The sequence below is a fragment of the Grampus griseus genome (genome assembly GCF_964374135.1).
Source record: "Grampus griseus genome assembly, chromosome: 13".
NCBI classification, from domain to species: domain Eukaryota; kingdom Metazoa; phylum Chordata; class Mammalia; order Artiodactyla; family Delphinidae; genus Grampus; species Grampus griseus.
The window spans coordinates 22,486,518-22,501,097 of NC_139007.1; the positions used below are offsets into that span (position 1 = coordinate 22,486,518).

The window sequence follows — 14,580 nt, forward strand, 5'->3', positions numbered from 1 at the left end:
AATGAGATCTGTCTTCCCTCCTTGCAATCTAGCTAGACATTCTTTCTTTTGTAGAAAGACTCCACATTCCAGAAGTGGGTTTTTATATATGGGACATGAACCTCTTGTACTATCAGTTTTTTTTTTTGTTTTTTTTTTTTGCTGTACGCAGGCCTCTCACTGTTGTGGCCTCTCCCGTTGCGCAGTACAGGCTCCGGACACGCAGGCTCAGTGGCCATGGCTCAGTGGCCAGTCCCTCTGCGGCATGTGGGATCCTCCCGGACCGGGGCACGAACCCGTGTCCCCTGCATCGGCAGGCAGACTCTCAACCACTGCGCCACCAGGGAAGCCCTATTAGCATTTTATAAGAGCCACACTTTAGCCACACTGCTTTATCTCCAGCTTTTTGAATTTTAACTACACATATTTACGCTTTTGTCTAAATATTCTTGGCTAACAAAAAGTGCTCTGATTTTAAAATGTGGTGTGACAAACCACTCCGAAGCCCTTTGACAAATACCTCTTTGACTAACCTATTTAAAACCGGGCTCCAAGTTTTATTTTCTAACCAGCATTTTGCTTTATATGTTCTTTTTCTTCACTTATCACCACCAAAAATAACAGTATTTACTGATTATCTTCACCTGTAGAATTAAAGCTCCCTGAAAAGAACCAAGATTGTCTGTTTTATTTATAACTGTATCCCTATCATCTGAGCCACTCAATAACTATTTGTAAAAAAAAAAAAAAACAAAGAAAAAAGCACAAAAAGCAAAGTAAAACACTAATATGATCCAACTTCAAAATCTTTACATATTGTATATCTTGTTTTAGAGAACACAGATAAAATCAACTAAGTGATGTGCCCCAGATGACAGAGCCAGCACTAGAACCCAGGGTGTATGATACAAAAGATTGTACCCTTTCCACATGGCATACAAAAAACAGAGGAAAGAAACTCAAATTAAAGCACCAAGCAATATAACCACTCTATACTTCATTCAGCTAAGACTCTAATAATTCCAAACTGGCCTCAATCAATTATATCAACCTTCCCCCCTCTACATTCCACAAAGCTAATATGCAAATTGCAAAAAGTAGGATATCACCAAGGCAGATCAAAATACAAGCCATTTATATATCCTCAAGGGATTCAAACTCTTAGCTGTGAATAAAGAAGTAATTAGGAGAGCATTATCTAATTGTTTACATATTCTCATAGGTATTGACAATACATATTCTCATAAGCTCTCTAGGTAGTTTCCTTAGGAAAATCCAAGGGAGTCCATAAGGTTCCAACATTAAAGTAAAATCTAAATAATCCTTCCATCAGTCTTCTCTCGTTAGAAGCAAAAAGGAAGAAAACAGTATACGTGCATGAGGTACACATTTTTATGCTCAGAGGAGAAGTTTACAAAGAGAAACCAAAAAGAACCCACGTTATGATTCCTTGCACTGTGCTCCTGTTCACACTCAACCCTTTCAGATAATCCACAATAAGGATCTGTAAGTCTTCTTTACTTTCCAATTCTTCTACATAAAGTTCTGTGAACCTGTTAAGACAATTATTATTCCATAATAACCATTTCTGAGGAAGTTAATACAGCTATTCTGACAGTACAAAAACACAAGACAGAAATTATATAAACTCATTTTACCTGCTTGTAATATGAATTATGAAGGCCTTTCAACTTGAGATACAGATTGATCATAATGAAATAGAAAATAATGTAACCGCTACCAAAAATCTACCATTACTACTTCGAAGAAAGTCAAACAGTCCTTGCAAAAACAGTTACAAAGATAAGACTTTATCCTCATTTTCAGGTGTTTTTGATTACAACTATATGTTACAAAAAGTACATGCAACAATAACAAAAAAGCCTCCTCACTATCAAAATTTCATAGTTGTAGCAAAGGAAAATACATACTTGTGGTTGAAAAAATTTTCCTAAAAAGTTTTTACTACTTTTATAATGTGGGAGAAGATCTAGTAAAGTTTTAACACTATTTTAAAACTCAGATTCAATGAAAGGTTACCAACAATAAACAAGGTCATTTATCTTTTTTTAAACATCTTTATTGGAGTATAATTGCTTTACAAAGGTGTGTTAGTTTCTGCTTTATAACAAAGTGCATCAGCTATTCATATACATATATCCCCATATCCCCGCCCTCTTGCATCTCCCTCCTACCCTCCCTATCCCACCCCTCTAGGTGGTCACAAAGCATGGAGCTGATCTCCCTGGGCTATGAGGCTGCTTCCCACTAGCTATCTATTTTACATTTGGTAGTGTATATATGTCCATGCCACTCTCTCACTTCTTCCCAGCTTACCCTTCCCCCTCCCCATGTCCTCCAGTCCATTCTCTATGTCTGCGTCTTTATTCCTGTCCTGCCCTTAGGTTCTTCAAGGTCATTTATCTTTTCCCAAATGCTACATACATAAAACATCTTGTTCATGTCAGTCTGTGCTTAATGATGAAAATTGAAACTTAAATGTTCTTTAACACATCATTAGTCTCATTCAAGGAGACTCTGCCTAAAATGCACTTACGTTGCTATATGATATACTATTATTTTGTTATGTGAAGGTTTTCTAATAGCTAAAAGGCTATCTGAAGGAGCAAAGATTTTTGTTTTCAACAATATCCATGAGCCATTAAATGTCACACGAACAACCCAAAGGAAAAAAACTCCCAGTGTTCTGGAGTTTTCCACATTCCTACCACCTATAGAAAGAAGACTACTACAAGTAAAAATATTCCTGTATCAGCAATCAATAAATTTCAAGCATTGTTATGAGGGTTGGTTACGTTAATACTACCAATCAATCAATAAAGAGAACTTAATTTTAAAAACAGCTCCAGGAACCAAGCCATGTCCCCTTACCTGTTTCTTATTCCTGGTGGGAGATTTCTTTTGCCCACATCAGTTGCTGGATTCATACACGCAAATAAACGGAAATCCGGATGACGAACCAGTGGTTCTGTTAAAAGAAAACTATAAATTCTCAACAACTTGTAACAATAAGTGATCAGGGGAAGACTAACTCCACTGAACCCCAGGGTGAACCACTATGCCTCAAGGCTCAGCAAGGTTGGTACTGGCTGCTCAACCATCCTTGCCTTTTCTCAAACCCCAATGAAATCAGTTTCCAGATCTATGTACACAACTTAATCTTAAACTGCCATCCCACCATCTCTTATGGTGAGGTTGTTCATGCTATTTATGTTTCATCACCTATTCACCAGCGCGTACACTGTCACTGAGCGTGCATGCCTTATTACTCACTACCCAAATGCCTTGACAAATTATCGTATTCTTTTCATTCCCTATATCACCTAACAATAAGACTTTGCAGAAAATTACTATCTACAGAATAAATAAATCACACTGGGAGGCCCATGTAATCTACCTAACCAAAAGAATATTACTTTTTTTAAAAAACATTTTATTTATTTATTTAGGCTGCCCCGGGTCTTAGTTGTGGCACGCAGACTCTTAGTTGCAGCATGCCGGATCTAGTTCCCAGACCTGGGATCCAACCCAGGCCCCCTGCATTGGGAGTATGGAGTCTTACACACTGGACCACCAGGGAAGTCCCAAGAGTATTACTTTAAAGAGGCCAAAAGGCCTCGCATCAAGTCAAACCCCAAGGAGATCAAGTGCTACCTGTGTCTCCTCGATCCAGCAACACCAGAGAGCCAGAGGAGCCTTCAAGTAAACCACTCAGACATTCCAATGTTTCTGGAGCAGCCAGATTAATCTCATCCAACAAGATCCACTCTCCTTTCTTTACAGCCTGAGCTAATGCACCCTAGAAGATGAAGTAAAATGTTAAGGGTCCATTTCAAACACAAACACACTCACCAAGAACAGTTATGTGAGCAGGGTCAGCAGCAGAGGCAAGGGCAAACTGCTCCTACCTGATGAGCTGACACCTTAGTGCCAAATGGCTGCCAGCTGGTTGCCAGAGTTAAGGTCAAGTTAACTTTTTTTCAAATATCCAAAAGGGTCAAGGGAATCTCTCTGATGAGATGCAATAAACTAGACCATCCCATTATATGGATGCTAAGGCAAATAATAACTTACAATGTATTCAGATGTTTAAAGGTAACCAAATGGTTATTAAAAAGACCCAAAATAAATACAGGGTCAGGCTATGAGTATACCAAGAAAAGATAAATGACTAAATCAAGAGTGTATAGTGGTTGTAATTCAGAGCCTTTCACAGGTGCTGAAGAATATCAAGATGAATCTTTCCTCATCTCTACTGATTTGATCTCAAGTTCTATTTCCAAAAGCAATGAACTGACAATCTACTCAAGTGACACAACATCAGAAACTTAATTGTTTTACTATTATTAAACTGCTTTATGCTTTTGTTTTCATGGTGATCCTAACAAAGAATCTTCTGTAAATAAAACTGAAAAAAATAAAACGGAACAAACATATTAAAATCCAGTGTAATGTCAAGTCATGAAATAGGTATAGACCCTATTTTGGGAGCGCTTGACATTTTCATTGGTTATATTAGAAACAATCATACTAAGATTAAGCACTGATGACTAAATTTCCCACAACAATGGATATATGGTTGAGGGACTTTCTCTCTCACTAAGACATCATCTCAAGTAAGATTCCTACACCTCCCTTAGAGTGTGGTCTGAAGAGTGCCACAGAAACAATTTTCTTTAATAAAAATATAAAAAGCTTAAGTCACAAACATTTAACTAAGTTGATCCTGCAAGGTCACAGGAGAGAAAACAGTAGAGCTACCCATGCACTGGAATCAAAAATGTGTCCTAACAGGAATGGACCCAAATCTCTCTCTCTCTCTGTCTCTCTGTCTCTCTGTCTCTCTCTTTCTCTCTCACACACACACAGAGCTATGAAACAATAAAAAAATTCACTAGTTGTTCTCAACTGCATCTTTAAAAATAGTAATGATGGTGTTCACCAAGACTTTATAATTTCTATAAAGGACATTAAAAAAAATCTTCCCCCCAAAGAATTATTTCATTAAGTGTTTACTGTCTTAAACAACAAGCCCTAAAAATGTCAACATGAAGAGAATACAAAACAGTAGTCTCCTTAAATTTGCATTTTGCATCAATTCAGCATTCCCTTAACCTAAACAACCAAAGCAAAATACCTCTACAAATGCAAACAATAGGGCATTTTCAGTCATTTTCATCTGTTGTTGGGCATGGTTGAGTCTAAGACCAAATGCTTCCCACTTCTCTTTTAGTAATGACCCTAGAGAAAAATAAAGACAAGAATTTAACATACACTTTGAGTTGTAATATATATAACTTAAAAAAAACCACACAATTAACATAACACACACAAAAATCACATCTTAGAAGTATAAAAAATTAAGTCCAAACACTTACATAATGTCAACCATGTGCAGCCACTATACTAATCAGTTTGTTTACATGCATACGTATTGGTTAACTCGTTTATCCTCACAACAACCCTTTGAAGTAGGTACTCTTATTCCCACTTTATAGATGAGGAAGAAGATAACTAAGCCACCAAAAGCCCCACTCGCTGTGGAATCCAGTTTTCTGGAAGTAACCTCTTCTTCTAAGCACATGTGACTTACTAACCACTAAGTGGTACTGTACATCAACATCAGCGACCACCTGTTTTGATGGAAATCTTGACTAGAGTCACAGGAGCAGCAATGCTTCAAAATTAGTCAGCTCTGCCTAAAGTCCTAGAAAGCTCTAATGTGTATTGCTTCATTCTTCCCCCAAACTCTTCTCCTAATTCTAATTAAACTTCAGCCTCATGCCCTCCCACTGGCAGCCTGGGTCACATTCTTACCAGTCTCACTCTCTTTTCCATCCTTGTTGACAGCTGACCTGTGCACATGTTGCATTAGTCTGAGGAGATCGTGCCACCGTTTCTGCCTGTAACAGGTCTGAATGTGTCCCAAGAATGTAAAGTTTTGCTTCTTGGAAAATGTCTGAGCAAAGAGTTCCTCAAATGCCTCCCGTAAGGGTAGCCAAATAAGCTTATGGTCCACTGGTTTGTAACTGAAACAAAAGGTAAATATGGGATTTGCAAACTTCTAAAGCTAACAGAAGTTGGAAAGTATGCCTTAGAAAACAGGAACAGGTGTAAGATTTCTTCTAATCAAAATCAGAAATAATACCAAAATACTTAACATAAATCTATGTTAAAGTTTTAAATTATAATCTATTTTCTCCACTCCAAGTGTTAGAAGCACCTATACTAAAGGTAAAAACTAGTATTAGATAAACAAACTATGAACAAATTTGAAATTCCAAACTGGGCAGTGAAAAGCATGTCACTGATTTTTTTTTAAAATTTATTTATTTATTTATTTATTTATTTATTTATTTATTTTTGGCTGTGTTGGGTCTTCGTTTCTGTGCGAGGGCTTTCTCCAGTTACGGCGAGCGGGGGCCACTCTTCATCGTGGTGCGCGGGCCTCTCACTGTCACGGCCTCTCCCGTTGCGGAGCACAGGCTCCAGACGCGCAGGCTCAGTAGTTGTGGCTCACGGGCCTAGTTGCTCCGCAGCATGTGGGATCTTCCCAGATCAGGGCTCGAACCCATGTCCCTTGCATTGGCAGGCAGATTCCCAACCACTGCGCCACCAGGGAAGCCCATGTCACTGATTTTACTAACATATTTAAATAAACATCATGTATATTTGATGATAAACCATATTCTATTAAGACTGACCAAAAGGTTTTTGAAACATTTTAGAAGAAAAATATAATGTCTGAAATTGACTTATTCAAGCATCTTAAGAACTTACTTGAACATCATGCCTTGTCAATGGAGGGTGGGGAGACTACTCCCAAAGAGATTCAAAATTGGGGGAGGGGGACGGTTAAAAAAAATATCTTAAGACATTGCAATGGTTTGTGACCTTCCAAGGCTCAACTTTTTTTATTTCTCAGCATTTAGAGTCTCTCCTATTTCTTAGCATTTTATTTTTCTGGTTGGGGAATTAGGGAATTAGTTCATTTAAATTAAAATTTAATTTAATATTGGGGGGGTTAATAACGTATAAAGTCAAGAAACACTGCTCTAGCTAAATTTAAAAGAAGTTGCCCAAGCAGCAGACTAATCATTCCTGGAGAATCTCAAGTATACAATTTTCCATGGCCTAGGATACTAAATACTACTCAAGAATGATGACATAAATTTTGTTTCTAAAAAATATAATTTGAGAACTGAAACAATACCAGAATATGTTTCAGAACAGTCAAGCACAATTGGAGAACTCATGGATACTATTTACTCACTGGCCTGTGAGAAGGAATAATGAGATGAGTGAAACCCAGTGCCCTGATACTGAGCATCTAAACGGAAGATTCTGATTCCAGAGACAGAAAGCATGAGAACTTCACAAGCTCAATATCGCTTCCCAGTAAGTACTAACCCATTAATTAGTAAAGACATTTCTTTACTCCATTTTTTCAGCTGAGATTTACTGAGCACCTGGCTAGAGTTCAGCACTGAGTAAATGAGACCCGCCACGTCCTGCCCCTCTGCAGCTTATAATCTAACCAAAGAGACAATAGGGGAATACACCTTCTAGTATAAAATATCAAGTAGCAAGTGCTATGACTGGATAAAGTGAAAGGAGAGTGGCTTAAAGAACTGGTACTTTGACTATGACAGTCAAAAGAGGCTGTGTCAAAGACGGGAACTGGAAGGAAATCAAACAAGGAAACGTTAGGCTAAGCAAGTATCCCTGGGCAGCAGGGGAGCCACAGACGAAATATCAACACAGAGCAGAGCTAAAGGAAGGAGACAGAGACGTGCCGGAGCCAGGTGATGAAGAGTTTGGAGTACATTCCACATGGACAGAGAAGTCAGTGGAAGGATGTGAGGAAGAGAGTGATGAGATCTGATCACACTGTGAAAGGATCATTGTAAATACTAAATGGAAGAGAGACTGTGGGGAGGGTAAGAGTAGAAGCAAAGATGAGAGCCCTGCGCTGGACCAGGCAGAGGACGATGAACCACAATGACAACAGAAGAAGTGGTAAGAAATTAAACACACACGTTATTTAAATAAAACAGCTAGTCTTAAAGATGTCAGAATAGATGGATCCAAAGCTAACTGAGGCAGCAGAGTAATGACTAAGAACAGAGACAATCAAGACAGACTGCCTGGGTTCAAGTCATGGACTAGCCATTACCTTGAACAAGGCACTTAATGCCTGTGAGCCTCAGGTCCCCTAAGTGTAAACGGGGATAATCAATAGGTTGTTAAGAAGGCTAAATGACTGAACACAGATAAAGACTCAAAATAGTAGCTGGCACAGGAGTGCCATTTAAGAGTTACCTGTGACAACTATTACCACTAGTAATTGGCTCAGTGAATTGAATTCATGAAAGAAATGGCTTTATATTTCAAATTAGACTGAGCTCCTTAAGAAAAAATTTTGTTCATTTAAAGCTGAAAGCATACTGGCTGGAACGGTTAAGTCGTCATATGTTTCAAGTGATGAATAAATGAACAAACATACATACACCTTTCCAAAAAGAAAAATAAATAAATAGAAATAAACTGTAACACAAATACTCAATGGAAACTAACCTGCCACAGGGAGAACTGATGAAATCAAACTACGAACCATTAGAGACCAGGGTTTCCATGATGTCTTTTGCAGAGAAAATATGCCTCAGGAGCAACCTAAAGGCCAAGATGGGAGGGAGGTCTAGAACACCTGGCCCTCATGGAGAGTCACTCAGGGTCTACCTGTTACATACACAATACATGGAGACCACATACAAGAGTTCACTAGAAAATGGCTAGAACAAAAGAAATGACTCTCCAAAATTATCATACATGAAAGAACATGAAGTGTAAAAGAGACACAAAACAGTGCATGCTGAGTAACTGAAATGGTTCACTTCATTTGGGGTCAGGATTCTGAGTCTGAAAGCATGCACTTCTGCCCTGCAATTTCCTGTGCAGTTTCCCTTATGGATGTTTCCATGGGTGGCTTAGAGGAGGACACAGGTTAGCCGTTTTATTTCTATTTCTATGAGACCTTTAATTTTCCTCCCATTTGTTCTTTCCTTCATTGTTAACTTCTCCAAGGATACCTCCCCCTTCTCTATTTATCTGTTTCTCCCTCAGAGGCTACTCCTTCCAACCCCATTCCCTATAGTCAGGGATGTGAACCTGTGTTCTGTGTTTTGCCATTTAATGGTAGACTTTGCTTTTCTGGAATGATTTTTACCTGCTTCATCTAAGTCCTCTGTATCTTCTACTCTTTTCTACAGAGTCTCATAAGCTCTCTCTACCCCAACTCTGTCAGAATTTGGTTTACTTCTCTACTCACAGGTAATCTGAAGGTCTATGTGCTGTCTATCAGAAACCTACTTTAAATAGAATGACAAAATTGAGTTAAAACTTAAATGAGGGGAAAAGATATACCACACTAACACTAATCAAAATTAAGGGGGGGGCTTCCCTGGTGGCGCAGTGGTTGAGAGTCCGTCTGCCGATGCAGGGGACACGGATTCGTGCCCCGGTCCGGGAAGATCCCACATGCCGCGGAGCGGCTGGGCCCATGAGCCATGGCCGCTGAGCCTGCGTGTCCGGAGCCTGTGCTCCGCAACGGGAGAGGCCACAACAGTGAGAGGCCCGCGTACCACAAAAAAAAAAAAAAAAAATTAAGGGGGTACGTATGCAAACAAAGATCAGAAGGCAATCTGCAGTAATGCAGTTTAAGAGCCTAATGGCCTTGAAGGCTTTACTTTTATAACATATATTTATCCTTAATTATAACTTTTTAAAAAACCAATCTAAAGGATCCAGATTTGCAAACCAGACTAATTAGGACTACAAATTTCTTTTATTATATTTTAACCATAGTATTTGATAAGTGCAAAATATGTTTAATGTAAGTTACAAAACACAGAACTAGTTTCATAGATAGATGAAACTAACCACACACTGCCAAAATAGAAATATTAGCCCTTCTTTATCCCACCTCCCTACCTGCTGCTTTGTTTTCTACTCCCTTGCCTTTATTTTTCCTTTTTTCTTTTTTCCCTTGTCTTTTTGAAATCATTTTTGGTCTTCCAATTGTACACACAAGGGTTCTTAAGCAAAGGGGTCATTCATACATCGATAATATATATTAAAAGATGTGATTTACACACCACTTGCCAATAATACAAAAGAACAGAAAACAAGGCATACTTCCAACTATACGAAAATTGAAACATGTAAAGTTTTCTTTTGATAACTAATGCTAACCTACTAACAAGGACAAATGGATATGTATTTTTTTCACCAAGTTGCACCAAAATAAAATTCCAGTTAACAAATTCTGATTTCAACCTTTTTGTATTATTAATTGTATCAAGGCACAATGTGTACTCACTACATTTAACACTACTTGCAACGGCTGACATAACACTACAAATTCTTAGAAGAGACAGATCCAGTGCATGTTCAATTAGTACAAGATTAATGCCATGTGTGTTAGGAATACTTAACAGTAGGATATTATTAAAGACATAGATAGATACAGAATAGAGAGAAATACACAGTAGTATAGACATGCCTAGTTAAGTAACAAATTCCATATATTAATAAGAACACATTGCAAGTACCACAGTGAGGGAATGGGGAGATTAAGTGTCAATTAACTGAACAGAAGTAAAACGAAAACAAGGTACAAAGACCACTGGGGAAAAATAAAGTCAAAGTAGAATTAGAGTAAGAGAGGTAAGCCTCAGCTAACGGATTCGAAGACAGAATATAAATTTAAAATACATAATTAGTGGCATGTGTAGAGCAGAATAGAAGTAATAGGTTGGGATGGTAACAAAATGAGAAGCACCAAAGGAAGCAGGATTCCAAAGTAGCACTCCATCCAGAGCAGGAAGGGATATAAGACAAGGAAAGAGTGATAGTAAAAATAATGCTACAGCATAATGTGGTCCTCAAAAAAGAGTAAATAAAGAGCTTTCTTGCAGATATCACAAAGAGCAAAAAGGACAATAAATTCTATTATCTTATGCCTTTAAGAGTTTGTTAATGGGACAGACCCTATTAGGGTTCAACATAAGGTATGCCAATAGCAGCCATCGCTTTTACAGCCTTCAGCACAGACTAAAATCGTTCATGAAACTAACATATTCAAAACCACAAATAAGGAAGAAGGGCATTTTACTGACCACGGTGGAGCGCCATGAGCCGTCCCATTTAACAAAGTGGAGGCTACTTAATGTTTCAAAGATAATCAAACTGCAGGAGAGCCTAGCTTGAAGGCAGTGTGAGCCTAGAACATAGGCTTCAGATAAATGATCGCACACACAAACATTACTTGATTACATACTTACCTTTTTGTTTTCCTCCCCCTCCCAGCAGGATCCTTGAGAGCAAGAACCTCAAGTGTTCTTTAAAATGAAAAGAAACATCTATACACTCAAGAGCTCCTTAATAAATTCTAATAAATAATATCCTGCTGGGGTGGGCGTAGCGGGGCAATTCTCTGAACATTTTTCCAAGGCTAGTTTTGAGCTTTACAGAGAAAAAGTATTTCTTACCTCAAATAGTGAACACAAAATAACAAGAAAAAGATTTAAAATCACACTTACCCTCCCAGCAAATCTGCAGTGTCACTTTGCTGATTCATATTGACAACCCTCAAACGGTGGCCTTTAATAAAGAAAGGGCACAAGGGTTACCCTGTATGTAAAGACTGACAATATCCAGTGTGATCCTTAAGGATGTGTGGACACGGGCACAGGGCAAATCTTTAAATGTGCATCTCCTCTGACCCCCTCATTTTACTTTCAGGAATCTTGACTATTCAAAATTTTCACCTAACCCAGAGATATGTAAAAGAAGATTCACTGCTCTAGCATCAGGTAACTGAAAACAACAAAAAACCCTTCAGTAAGTCAATGTCTGTCTATGAATTAGAACTAAATAAATATCCAGTGTGAAATATTATTTCACCATCAGAATAGGAATGAGGCAGTTCTGTTTTTAAAGATGTCCAATTTGCTTATTAACTAAATGTAATACATAGAGAATGATCCCGTTTGTTTCAAAACAAAACCAAATCTGTATGTATTTGTAGACCACAGATTAGAACTGAAAAAAGTTAATACCAATCTGTTAACAGTGGTTATTTCCAGGGGGAAAGAATACATTATTTCCAAGGTAAAAATCTCCAGTGCTTATCTCCAGGGGAAGTGGAGTGGTGGCACTTCTTAAATTCCAATATTCTTTGGACTTTTTATTTTTTAAAAAGGCAGTCAGGGGACTTCTCTGATGATCCAGTGGCTAAGGATCCGCACTTCCAATGCAGGGGGCCCGGGTTCGATCTCTGGTCAGGGAACTAGATCCCACACACTGCAACTAAGAGTTCGCATGCCGCAACTACAGATCCCACATGCCACAACTAAAAAGATCCCACATGTCGCAACTAAGACCTGGCGTAGCCAAATAAATAAATAAATATTTTTAAAAAAATAATAAAAAGGCAGTCAGTGTCAAATGTTTGTTGTCTGGGGGAAGAGTGCTTCCCCTCTAGGAGTTACCTGTAATATGAGCCAAGTACTGGACGGTGGAGGTTTTGCCGGTCCCGGTCTCTCCCACCAGCAACACAGGTTCCCCTTTGCTAACACACACCGCGAGCTGTTCAATAAGAACAGAGGATGGCCTCGTAGCAGCAAAGGTGTGCTTCTCCCTGGGGAGGGGAAAGTATGTAAGCAGTTGGAGGAACAGGCTGCAAGCTTCTCTTTGTGTTATTTGGAGGAATCATATTTCCCACATTCAACAAACAAGAAGGAGACAACTCAGCGTGACGGTCTTCATGTTATAACACAGGGGTCCCCAACCCCTGGGCCATGGACTGGTACCTGTCCATGGCCTGTTAGGAACCGGGCCGCACAGCAGGAGGTGAATGGCGGGCGAGTGAAGCTTTATTTGTATTTACAGCTGCTCCCCGTTGCTCGCATTACCGCCTGGGCTCCGCTTCCTGTCAGGTCAGCGGCGGCAGCGGCGGCATTAGATTCTCATAGGAGTGTGGTGAACCCTACTGTAAACTGCATGCAACGTATCTAGGCTGCACACTCTTTATAAGAATCTAATGCCCGATGATCTGAGGTGGAGCTGAGGCGGTGATGCTAGCGCTGGGGAGTGGCTGCAAATACAGATTATCATCAGCAGAGAGGTTTGACTGCACTGAGACCATAATAAATCGACTGCTTGCAGACTCACATCAAAACCCTATCAGTGAGTGGGAAGTGACAATTAAACTGCACCTTGCGGACTAGACTGGGCATAAGCAACACACTTCAGGTGTCACTGTCTCCCATCGCCCCCAGATGGGACCATCTAGTTGCAGGAAAACAAGGTCAGGTCTCCCACTGATTCTGCATTATGGTGAATTGTATTAATTATTTCATTATATATTACAATGTAATAATAATAGAAATAAAGTACACAATAAATGTAATGTGCTTGAATCATCCCGAAACTACCCCCAACCAACCCCATCTGTGGAAAAAGTGTCTTCCCCGAAACCAGTCCCTGGTGCCAGAAAGGTTGGGGACCGCTGCTATAACAGATGTCCTTACAACATATGAACTGCAGAATTCATTCATTCTACATACGTGGAGCATTTACATAACTGCTACTTCACTAGGCTCTGGAAATTCAAAACACCAATAAGATAAAACATCTGTACTACCTATGTCATCTTGCACAAACTACTTAACCTCTCTTAGCCTCGGTTTCCTAACTTGTAAAATGTGGATAACAACAGTTACTAGCTGTAGTGGGTTGAATTATGTTCCCCCAAAATTCATGTCTACTGAGAACCTGTGAATGTGACTTTATTTGGAAAAAAGCTCTTTACAGGTATAATAAGATTAAAATCGTATCATACTGGATTTAAGGGTCAATCTTAAATCCAATGGCTGGTGTCCTTATAAAGAAAGAGAAATTTAGAGACACAAAGAAACACACACAGGGAAGAAGACCATATGACAATGGCATCAGAGATTGGACTGATGCAGCTACAAGGCACGGAACACCAAAGATTGCTGGGAGCCAGCAGAAGCCAGGAAGAGGCAAGAGTCTTCAGAGGTAGTGTGGCCCTGCCAATACCTTGGTTTCAGCCTTCCAGCCTTCAGAACTGAGAATAAATGCCTGCTGTTTTAGGCCATCAAGTTTATGGTAATTTGTTAGGAGAGCCCTAAGGACACTAACACACACATTAATTCATAGGCTTACTATAACCACTACATGAGAAAACATGCAAAAAGGTACTCAGCACAACGTTAGGCATATAGCAAATATTTAATAAATAACTTTAATAAATCTCAGAAATGTATACAACTCCAGCCCTCAAGGGATTAACAGACTAATGTTAGGACCAAGCCTGACCTCCAGGTGATGCTTACTTCACTAAATACACTACAATGAATAAAATCAAAGATATACCTTTGCTAGTCCCAAGTCTCTAATGACCCTCATCACCTCCTCCACCTATTAACATCTAGTTTCACAGAACACATTTTGGGAAATCACTGCTCCTTACTGTCTAGTACACTGGAGAGATCA

At 39.1% G+C, this 14,580-nt stretch overlaps 1 protein-coding gene across 2 annotated transcripts in view; it reads right to left on the reverse strand.

Annotated features, from left to right (window-relative positions):
* The window catches only part of MDN1 (midasin AAA ATPase 1), a gene marked incomplete at its 5' end in the record, with an annotated part of 155,752 nt that overhangs the window by 103,485 nt on the left and 37,687 nt on the right, over positions 1-14,580 (reverse strand). For both annotated transcript variants that reach the window (XM_082669177.1, XM_082669176.1), the window contains 7 exons: positions 1,419-1,532; positions 2,872-2,968; positions 3,655-3,799; positions 5,138-5,241; positions 5,818-6,029; positions 11,601-11,661; positions 12,552-12,700. In XM_082669177.1, coding sequence (XP_082525303.1) covers positions 1,419-1,532; positions 2,872-2,968; positions 3,655-3,799; positions 5,138-5,241; positions 5,818-6,029; positions 11,601-11,661; positions 12,552-12,700 — 882 coding nt within the window. The remainder of the gene's footprint in view (positions 1-1,418; positions 1,533-2,871; positions 2,969-3,654; positions 3,800-5,137; positions 5,242-5,817; positions 6,030-11,600; positions 11,662-12,551; positions 12,701-14,580) is intronic.